At 41.2% G+C, this 11,421-nt stretch overlaps 1 protein-coding gene across 3 annotated transcripts in view; it reads right to left on the reverse strand.

Moving 5' to 3' along the window:
* LOC140575524 (SH2 domain-containing adapter protein F) overlaps window positions 1–10,040 on the reverse strand; it is a 168,138-nt gene extending 158,098 nt beyond the window's left edge. For all 3 annotated transcript variants that reach the window (XM_072695885.1, XM_072695883.1, XM_072695884.1), the window contains exon 1: window positions 9,387–10,040. In XM_072695885.1, the coding sequence (XP_072551986.1) occupies window positions 9,387–9,863 (477 nt within the window). In that variant the 5' untranslated portion in view covers window positions 9,864–10,040. The remainder of the gene's footprint in view (window positions 1–9,386) is intronic.
* Window positions 10,041–11,421: the final 1,381 nt, after the last annotated feature.

An 11,421-nucleotide genomic window follows, 5' to 3' on the forward strand; every position in this document is an offset into this window, starting at 1 on the left:
TTTTCCAAACCAGGCATAAAGCAAGGCTGCAACAGAGGGAGAAAAATGTAAACTAACCGGAGGGAACTCAAGGTCAGAGCAGCGCAGTGTGTGTGTGTGCATGTGTGTTTGTGTGTGTGAGCATGTACATGGGTTGTGTATGTGAGGTTTGTTTGCTTCCATTATCTCCTGTTTATCTTCTACTAATTCACTTTGAGGAGTCCTTGAGCACTTTTTTTTCTCTGTTTTGCTGAGAAAGCAGTGCATGAGTATGTGTGTGTGTGTGTGTGTGTGTGTGTGTGTGTGTGAGAGAGAGAGTGTTAATTAGTACTACAGCATGATGATAATTGATAATCTACCTCAACCCGTTCACTCATGAAGGTCTAATCGTTATAAACAAAAACACATTATGAGTAATAATGCCGTGAGCGAACGGCTTCACCTTGGACGCATGTTCGGCCTGCTTGCCATGTCATGCGGATCATGGGCTAATGATGCCAGAGACAGACGTTTACACACCATCAGTCAAAAGTTTTAGACAACCCCCAATTTGTACAGGTTTTTATTAACATTTAGACACTTCAAGTGCAGTGAATAACCTAAAATGGAACATAGTCCAGTCTCCTCAAATGGTATAAAGGTAAGCAGTAGGGATGCACTGATACCCCTTTTTCCTTTCCGATACCGATACCAGAGTTTCTGCAAATATTTGAGTACTGATACTGACACCAACTCTAATTAATTACTGGATACACGGCTTTAAATCCTGATATTTATAGCGTTACACTTTTTATAGGTTGTACTTTTTAATATCTGATCCCAAATAAGACATAATAAGCTTGAAAGAACAGCATTTACTGGTTGAGGAAGTGCACATTTGAAAAGTTTCAGAACTGTGAAAACATAAACATAGCCACAATGCAGAAACACATGCAAGTAGGGAAGCATAATCTGGCTAGGCTCGACTAAACAGTTTTTTAAACAGTGTTTAAAATTCACATTTCAGAGCAGTGAAAGAAATTATAGTTTAGAAACAAAAAGTGCTTCTGCAGCAATTTCACATTCAGGTTTCACGTCTCTGTGTAAAAAGGTACCAAACTTCAATGTGTTTCCTTTAAACAAGCTGCTGAAACTGAACTTTTGGTTTCAGAACCAATAAAACACCACATGGAAACAAAAAGTGCCAAAAGTTGAATTAAAAGTCTGTTTAATGGTAATAACTATGTATGACTGGCTTGTTTGTTTAATTAAACATAATGTATAAAGAAATGTAGGGAGGTAATCTTCATGGTATTGGTGCTCTCTATTGCCGATATAACGATACTGTGTGTCAGTGTCAGTATTGGTGCTGTATACGTACTGTGCAGTACTGTACAGCACTATATGGTACTATACAACTATACTATACGTACTGTATACATTATTTCACAGTATTTCACAATCCTTCCTTTTGTTGATCTTGCTGTTCTTTTACTTCTTATTATACTGATTATTATGATTGTGATTATTTTGTTATTATTATTATTATTATTATATTATCATTATTATTTTCCACTAACCCTTAAATAAATAAAAACTGTGTATTGGTTGAACAAATGCTTTGATTTATTTTAGCTTTAAACACTTTATTAATGGAAGTATATGTAAAATGCCTTTCTTTTGAAAATAAATGAATGAAGCTGTTTCAATAAATTAAAAAAATATGTTGTTTCTAGCTAATGATTTATTTCATTGCAGAGTAATCAACAATTCAACGATGGGTTGTTTGTTTTTTAAACTGCATGTTTAACAGGTGGAGTGGCAGTAAGAAAGTCATTGTCGGCAGGCTCGCCTATGCCATGTGGCACTACCAGTGGACTACTGAAAAAACTGAGGGTGTTCTAAAAACATTTGACCAGTAGTGGAGCTTAACTTCCACCCCAAGTCCTTCCATTCACTTCTGAGTCCACTGAATGCCAGTCACTGGCCTGCCATTTGAAGCCTTCTGAGCAGAATGAAGGGCCTCTTGCTCTTGTTTCAAATCTGGAGGTTAAACAAAAAACACTTGACACAGCTATTGGCATTCTGAGCATTAGGTAAGCGGGTATATAATTAGCCCTCACTAGCCAAGTAATTAAAACATCAATTGGCCTTTCTGCAATATCAGGGGGACCGCAGCACGTCAGTCTCCTGTGGTCCGAGCGCTGCAGCTTATTCCGTCTCGGCCAGCAAATATACATCAACCTCTTTACGGCCTTTAAGGCCTGACATCACAGTCCAGTTCATTCTGGTGAAGTTACGGGTGACTGTAACCTCCGAAATATCCCTGAAACATTTAATGGGCTCTTCTAAATGAATGTGGCAATAACTAAAAACTTACTGCATGTAATAAAAAAATAAGCTTCCTCTGAGAATGTACTGGAGTTGAGCTCATTTTAATGGATGCATAAAAAGTCCAGATGAAATCCAGGCTTAAAGATAGCTACTGCTATTGTTAGCTATGCAACAGGCCGTTTTTTCGTTTTTCATAATAACAGTTACTCATACTGTCATAAACAAGCTACATTACCAAACCTGTCTGAATTTACTGAGATTAAAAGTCCCATAACCTATAACACATTTTCTTGAGGTCCAATTATGACATTTCTAAGGTTTTATGTAAGATTTGCATATATAAATAGCTTCTGTTCTATTTGGCGGCCCTGTATAGTTCCTTGTTCAGCAGTCCATGGTAAAACACTACTTGTAATTGTAATATGAGGGTCAAAAGTATGGATACAACGCACTTTATATTTGGTTCAAAGTTCATTAGCAAGATTTAGCCATCAACAAGCTTCTGGCAGAATTCCGGTGGGATTTATGACCACTCTTCTTGGCAGAGTTTGGTAGAAATGAATTCAATGAAATGTACTGGTATCCTGGCACAGACCAAACTTTTACACACTTTCCGATATGTCCATTCCACAGCTACATTTGATGGTTGTCCTGTTATGTCAAAGTGTCGTCAATTTAGCTGATGTTCGAGGTTATACCAAAGCATTATGAGGTAGTCCTCTTTCCCTAATTTTTCCTTTGGCAACAACTTGGCCCCAGAGCACGATGCTACCACTACCATGCTTAACAGTTGGTGTAGTGTTAGGGCTGAAACTCCTTGTACTGTGTGTTGGTCAGTCTAATGGAGTGCTGTCAAACAAACCAATCAATCATCAATCAATCATGATGGCTAACAGGACGTTAAGGGGCTATGGCAACACTTTTTGGAGCTTTCTGCACCACTGAATTCACAATCTGAGTGGATGTATGTATTCTTGTCCCATTATGGATCATTTAGATCCTGTGTTTATTTTAGAAAGCCCCTAAAAACCCAATTCCTCCTAAAAGAATCCAAACCAACAAAAGCCCAAGCGTGTCATAACATTCTTATCCACAATAAATGTGTATAAATTCAGACCGACTGTAAATATATTGTTTTTTGCACCAATGAAGCTACCATATACATTACATGATCCACCTGAGGAGTGATGTGTTCATATTTACATACTACAACAGTTTTAGTCCACAAATTCAGTATAGGCTCTTTTTACCCGCATTAGCCTTCTTGCTCCAGTGCAAAAACCCTAGGCTGCACCTAGAATAAGGGTATATTTGGGATTTGGTATATGGGCGAACCTGTATACATTTCTTTAAGACTTTACACTACCCTTTTCTTTCATAAGCACGATGTTCGAGTACTAGTAGTTTGCTTCATTCATTTTCAGCCCTTCACGCTGTTTTCCTGAGTGTCCATCATTCAATAGCATATAATTCACCGTTCTGGGTAAACTGGCCACTCCAGTTCAGCTTTTAACCGTTAATAACAGTGTTTACCAGCATACGCCACATTCTCCAACTTGTTTGGAATGACAGTGTTTGTTGCTGCAGCCGTCAAACGGCCGGCGAATATCAAGACAGAGATGGCATGCAGCTTTTTAATTAGACAGAGCAGCCGCTGCATTGTCTAAAGAGACAGATAAGTCAGTTGGTCCACTGTCGCTGCTGATAGGCATTTCTGGAGCATGTTGATTGGGAACGGATTAAAATCCTGCCTGTCTGTCATCAGATTGAAAAGATAGATTAAACTGCAGAGCATGTTAGCCTGAGGGAATCAGACATGAACGCTACACAAAGGCCACACAAAGGCTTAGCCATTATGAGCCCAGTAGACGTTCCGCCCTTAATGAGGCAACAGGGCTTAGCCCGAGTATTGATTGACCCTCTCCAACCCCAGCTACAATATGCAAAGACCACACACAGGAACAGTGGACGGAAAACGGTTTGGCAAATATGACGCACCATGAAACCTGAAGACCATGAAGGCCATCGTGCTCCAACCTCTCAAACACTCGACGATCCCACAAGACGAAACACACAGCTAACACCATTGCGTCCCACAGTGCGAGTGTGTCCTGTCTCAGGCTAGGTTTTGCTACAGGATCTGATCTGATTCATTCTTTTTTCCCCTCTAAAATATGCAAAGCAGTATTATTATGCTCACACCCATCAATACTGATATACCATTTTAATAAGCGATGTAATCAAGAACCAGAAGATGTGTCAGAGGTCATCATATTTTAATTGAATATTACAGACAAGCAAGACTTGACATGATGATGAATCAGTGCCTAATCTGATCACTTGGATCAGCAAAGTCCAAATCTCAGTGTCGATTTGAAATGGATCATGAAAGACCACCAAAAATGTACCTTTGTATTTAACATTTGCTAAAACAAACCAGCTGTAAAAGAAGCCAAAATAAATGATGATAAAATAAGATAATGGTGTAATGGTCTGCTATCTCCATTTTTGACATTTTTTACCTTTTTTAACTAATTTGCATCTGGCAGTTCTTTAAATTGTGTCAAAAAGTCAAGATGAATATGCGAATAGAAATGGCCCAAAATGACCGATATTTCCAAGACGCTAGCAACCTTTGCCCACTGTCACAGTCATATCAGAATATTGTGAGCACCCCTGGTTTGTGATGAACTGGGCTGGGTTTGCAGCACATGTAAATAGCCGAGAACACCAGTCAGCTGTAGCAGAGTGCCAAACGAGCAATGGCGGCAAAGGACGCCATTTGACTGCTGTCAATGGGTCGAAGCGATGGGTGGAAGCATCTTGGAAAACACTAACTTTGTGGCATGTTCTAGAGCCACCACGGTGAAGGTGTACAGCGAATCGGCTTGCCACTGTGGACCAGTTAACCTCTATAATCAGCACCTTCCATCATTTAATACAGTCCATGCCACAACGTCTCGCTAGGGTCATCCAAACCAAGGGTGGTTATTCCCACTGTTAGGACGGTAGTCATAATATTCTGACTGTGCATGTAATTCTACTCCAAACTGTTTGTTGCATCTGTAACACTGTAACATTCAAAAAAACCTTACTGACATCTCATTTACAATGGGCAATATGACTACAGACCGAACAGCCATAACATTAAACTCACTGACAGGGGACGGATCTGCATATTAGACAGCCAGTGAACAGTCAGTTCTTGAAGTTGATGTGCTGGAAGCAGAAAAAACAGTCAAGCCTAAGAATCTGACTGACTTTGACAAGGACCAAACTGTGGCGGCTAGACGACTGGGTCAGGCAGGTCTTATGGGGTGTTCGTCGGATTGCAGTGGTCAGAATCGACCAAAAGTGGACCAAGGAAGGACAACCAGTGAACCGGTGCAGGGTCATGGGCATCCAAACTTCAATGATGTGATCTTTGGAGGTCCCACATCACAACTAACAAGACTTAAAGGATCTGCTGCATCTGCTAACATCTAATGTATTGGTACCACAGAACACTTTCAGGTGTCCATACCTCAACCGATCAGAACTCCACAAAAGGGGAGGCCACATAATAATAGGCTGGTGGTTTTAATGTTATGGCTGATTGCTTGTGTATGTCTGGAGGGTGGAATAAAAACTTGTTGCCTTGTGTGAAATGCTACAAAACTGAATGCACAGTCAAACTGACCTCAAGCTTATAGGTAGAGTACAGGTAACCAAAATGCACTGGTCACTGACATTCACAGCCTCTCACAGCCGTTACCAGCAAGTCTAGCTGCGCGCAGTATGTGTGTGTGTATGTGTGTGTGTGTTTTTGTATGTGTGTGTATGTACCACGCCCTAAAGAGGTGCGGCAGGTATGAGAGAGAGAGGAAGTCTGGGATCAGGAACATGACTTACACACCTGAAATGATCCTGGCTCCATTCCAGACCCAGCCAACCACACTACTACACGCTGACATAAGTCAGTTAAACAAAGTATGTGTGTGTGTGTGTGTATTAGTGTGAATGTATGAAATACTCGTTCCATCTGTTGACTTTAGATTCGTTGAATAACCAGCATTGAGCAATATTTATGAAACTGCAGAGTGAAGAGAATGGAGAGACTTCTTCATTATCCTTATTATCTTTATTACTACACTGTAATTACATTACTATGCATCAAATATCATTGATATTTTATTACTTATCACTTTAGCATTACTGTTGTAGGCAAGAGTAGCAAGTACTGTGTTGTTGCACAACTTGAAATACACAGATTTAAACATTTGTAATGACTTATTAATGTATCTGATAAATGATGTGATTCATTATTTACTTTTAATGTTGAGTCATTTTGTGGTGACTTATTAGTTTAGGAGTACCCATGAATGGTTAGGTTATTTTTTTACCTTTAACAGGGCTTAACAAAGCCAGCCCTGACAGAACTGACCCAGAGTTCTGACCCAACTGAGTTCTGTTCTTGGAGCTTCAACACAACTGAATTTACACCACTAAATTCATTTACTAATAGTCATTTATGCCAACAAAGCAAAACGTCCTTATCTGGTTGTGAATGAAAGCATTAAAGCTGGCCAAATAAAAGTTCTTCTAAAGCAGGCATGTCCAAAGAGTAGTCTTTACTAAATTACCTGTGAGGATGTTTCATTTGGGCTGCCAGAAAATGATCCAATGAGAGGACACAAAGTTTAGAAACTATATTTCTGATGTAATCAAATATGGAGTAGTGTAAAATTATGATAAAAAAATGATTGAACATTATTTTGTCCAGGACAGAAGCACTTTGTCCCCCCAAGACAGGTTCCAAGATTATTTATTCATAGCATATTACATACAAATGTATGTCTATTCACAACTTTCAACCCATTCTGAGAACATCCTGAAGACCCTTTTTTTATGAGTGATGGGGACGTTGTTGGAACATTGTGAGAATGTCAGAAAAGACGTCCCTTAAATGTTTTCTAGCACCTTACCAAATAACATTCTTACAACATTACTTTTATACACGTATTTACAACCTTCAACCCATTCTGAGGACGGCCGAAAGATGTTTTTTAATGAATGGTGGGGACGTTGTTGGAACGTTCTGAGAATGTCCGAAAAAAACATCCCTGGGACCTTACAAAATAACATCCCTACAACAATTCTTTTATACACGTATTTACAACTTTCAACCCATTTTGATGACGACCTAAAGATATGGCTTTTTTATTGAATGGTGGGGACGTTGTTGGAACGTTCTGAGAATGTCCGAAAAAAACATCCCTGGGACCTTACAAAATAACATCCCTACAACAATTCTTTTATACACGTATTTACAACTTTCAACCCATTTTGATGACGACCTAAAGATATGGCTTTTTTATTGAATGGTGGGGACGTTGTTGGAACGTTCTGAGAATGTCAGAAAAAAACATTCCTGGGACCTTACAAAATAACATCCCTACAACAATTCTTTTATACACGTATTTACAACTTTCAACCCATTTTGATGACGACCTAAAGATATGGCTTTTTTTTTAATGATGGGGACGTTGTTGAAACGTTCTGAGAATGTCCGAAAAAAACATCCCTGGGACCTTACAAAATAACATCCCTACAACAATTCTTTTATACACGGATTTACAACTTTCAACCCATTTTGAAAAAAATGATTGAACATTATTTTGTCCAGGACAGAAGCACTTTGTCCCCCCAAGACAGGTTCCAAGATTATTTATTCATAGCATATTACATACAAATGTATGTCTATTCACAACTTTCAACCCATTCTGAGAACATCCTGAAGACGCTTTTTTTATGAGTGATGGGGACGTTGTTGGAACATTGTGAGAATGTCAGAAAAGACGTCCCTTAAATGTTTTCTAGCACCTTACCAAATAACATTCTTACAACATTACTTTTATACACGTATTTACAACCTTCAACCCATTCTGAGGACGGCCGAAAGATGTTTTTTAATGAATGGTGGGGACATTGTTGGAACGTTCTGAGAATGTCCGAAAAAAACATCCCTGGGACCTTACAAAATAACATCCCTACAACAATTCTTTTATACACGTATTTACAACTTTCAACCCATTTTGATGACGACCGAAAGATATGGCTTTTTTATTGAATGATGGGGACGTTGTTGGAACGTTCTGAGAATGTCAGAAAAAAACATTTCTGGGACCTTACAAAATAACATCCCTACAACAATTCTTTTATACACGTATTTACAACTTTCAACCCATTTTGATGACGACCTAAAGATATGGCTTTTTTATTGAATGATGGGGACGTTGTTGGAACGTTGTGAGAATGTCATAAAAGACGTCCCTTAGACGTTTCATGCGACATTCATATAATGCTACTTTCCTTTTTGGATTTTGGATTAATGAATGATAGGGACTATGTGGGAACGTCAGAAAAACACCCCTGAACGGTAACTGGGACCCTCCAAAATAACGTCCATATAACGTTATTTGTGAACGTCTTACGGACGTCCTAAAGTTAGACGTTAGCTGGGATATAGATAACTATAGCAACTCCCATCCCTTAATACCAACCGGAACCAACTGTGTTGCAATTCCCGAGGTGTTTAAGGGGTTAATCCGACGTGACGGCACGTAGACACCTGCAGAGCGCTTCTGAGGGGAACATCTCAGACGGTTTCCCAACCAGAGCCCAGCTCCACAGACTCGCTTTACAGGTTTGGAACACGTGGATCCCGCAGCCAGCAGCACTGGAGGAACTCCTGAGGTTTAACTTACAGAAAAACGTCTAAACGTCTAAAACAGTGGGTTAAAACTTCACTGGAACTCTACAGCAGGTTTACAGCCAAAAAACAGGCCAGCAGGTTGAGTGAACACCTCCGTGGCCAGTGGTGAGTCTGGAGCCGAGCTAACTTGAGAGAACTGTGGGGAAACTGTCTAGAAAAACACAAGCCCCTAGAAAACATCTGAAAACATCTGAAAACATCTCAAAACATCTGAAAACATCTGAAAACATCTCAAAACATCTCAAAACATCTCAAAACATCTGAAAGAAGAGATGTGCCCTCGGTTCTGGCAGGCTATCTCCACCTGGGAGCCTAAAAAGTAGCCGTGAGCTTGGCTTACCTTCTCCTGCTTGCTCTCCGCCTCGGCCGGAGGGGACGTGGGAGACTTGCTGCTACTGCCGGCCGAGGGTGCCGGGCTGCTGGTGACAGCGGCGGCAGTAGCAGCAGCCGCCGTCGCCGCTGCCTGGGGCACCGCGGTGCTCCTCTCCACCGTCTCCACCTTAATGAGCCGGTGCTTGGGCGACACATACTTAACGTCCGGCGAGCTGGAGCCTCCTCCGGAGAAGGGGACGCTTCCTCCGGCTGTGTACGGGTCCTCGAAGTCCAGCTCCTTCTGGAGCTTGTAAGCGGTGAGAATGTCCGGCTGCGCAGAGCTCTGGTAGTGCGAGCCCGAGCCTGGCTGGTGGTGGTGGTGGTGGAAAGCGGGCGCCCCTGTCACTGCGCCGGCGTGGCAGTGACGGTAGTCCGGCTTCGGAGGCGCCGGTGGCGAGGCTTTGGTGCTTTTGAATCCCAGGTGCTCCTTGAACCATCTGGCCATGCTGCCAGCAGCGCATCGCTCAAAACTCAGAATTGTGTTTCCGTGTTTTTCTTTTTTAGTCCCACTCTGCTGTTCCTCCGGTTCTGTGGGTCCGAAATGCTCCAGTGTACGGAGTTGCTTCTCACTTTCTGTTTGGTGAAACTCCAGCGTGCGTCCTCTCAGCGAGGCTGGTGAGTGAGCTCTGCCCACGCGTACACTGCAAGCTTGTGCTGTTTCCCACCTGTATTCAGGCAGACCACGCCCTCCCGCGCTGCGATTGGCTGGTAGTTTACACTCACAGGCAGCCGCCCACCCCGTGCACTGATTTACACGCATCTTTTAAAGGACCTTATCCCCTACTTCTTAATGATCATTTATTATTTTATTATTTATTACATATCATACGACATGTGTGTACAGTAAAATAAGTATTATGTTTTCACACCATCTCCCAGCCAGCAAGCAGGCACTTTATTTTACCTTTGGGGGTAAAATAAAAGGGACCCTATAGCATCAATTTCCCAAATTTGGCCAATATCAGTCAATGTAAAGAAATAAAAAAAAAAAAACAAATAAGTAAAGTAATAATAATACCTTTACGCCCAGGGCAGTGGTGGCTCAGCGGTTAGAGCGCCAGGCTATCGATAACAGGGTTGTGGTTCGATTCCCAGGCTCGGCAAGTTGCCACTGTTGGTCCCTTGAGCAAGGCCCTTTACCCTCTCTGCTCCCCGGGTGCTGGAGTTGGCTGCCCACCGCTCTGGGTGTGTGTGTGTGTGCGTGTACTCACTGCCCCTAGTGCACTAGTGTGTGTGTGTGGGTGTGTGTTCACTACCACAGATGGGTTAAATGCGGAGGACACATTTCACTGTGATAAATACGTGCACCTTTATTTATTATTCTTTTTAAATAAAAGAGACCCTATAGCATTTGTTCGAGTTCAGTACAGCAAAAAGCCATCCATTTCCCAAATCTGACCAATATGAGTCAAAGTAAAAAATAAAAAATCAAATAAGTAAAGTAATAATAATACATTTATTCCCAAAAATCAAAAATCTAATGTTGCTGTTTAAACAGGAAAATGTGACAGTGACTTTAGGGGAATATGGTGTTGTTGATACTAGAGAGCATCTTATCACCTCCAGTCTTTTCCCCAGATGGGAATACAGGTTACTACATGAACCAGGCCTCGCAACCACAGCTTTTTTTCGTGCCCACCGAAGAGGAGCTCAAACGTACATGATGGAAGGACTCGAGAAAGCCAAACCCGGGGAAGCAAGTATGGTGCAAGGCTAAAAGCTATCAATCTCTCTGGCTACCGTCTCTTTAGCTTGCTAACAGTGCATTGCATTGCACTGAGAGAACCCAACAAGAGGACAGTAACACTACCTGGTAAAATTCTTGGATAACTACAGTATTTTTGTCACAGTGTTAAAACTAGATAAAGCATTATTTAAAAAGCCCTCCATAAGAGGAAAAGTAGGGTGTTTCAGTCTGAGGTGAAATAACAGGGTTGTAAATAGGCTGAGCAGTTTTCACCCCAATCAAATACATATTAATATATTAAATGGCTTAAATGGCA

The sequence above is a fragment of the Salminus brasiliensis genome, chromosome 13 (genome assembly GCF_030463535.1).
Source record: "Salminus brasiliensis chromosome 13, fSalBra1.hap2, whole genome shotgun sequence".
Lineage (NCBI taxonomy): Eukaryota > Metazoa > Chordata > Actinopteri > Characiformes > Bryconidae > Salminus > Salminus brasiliensis.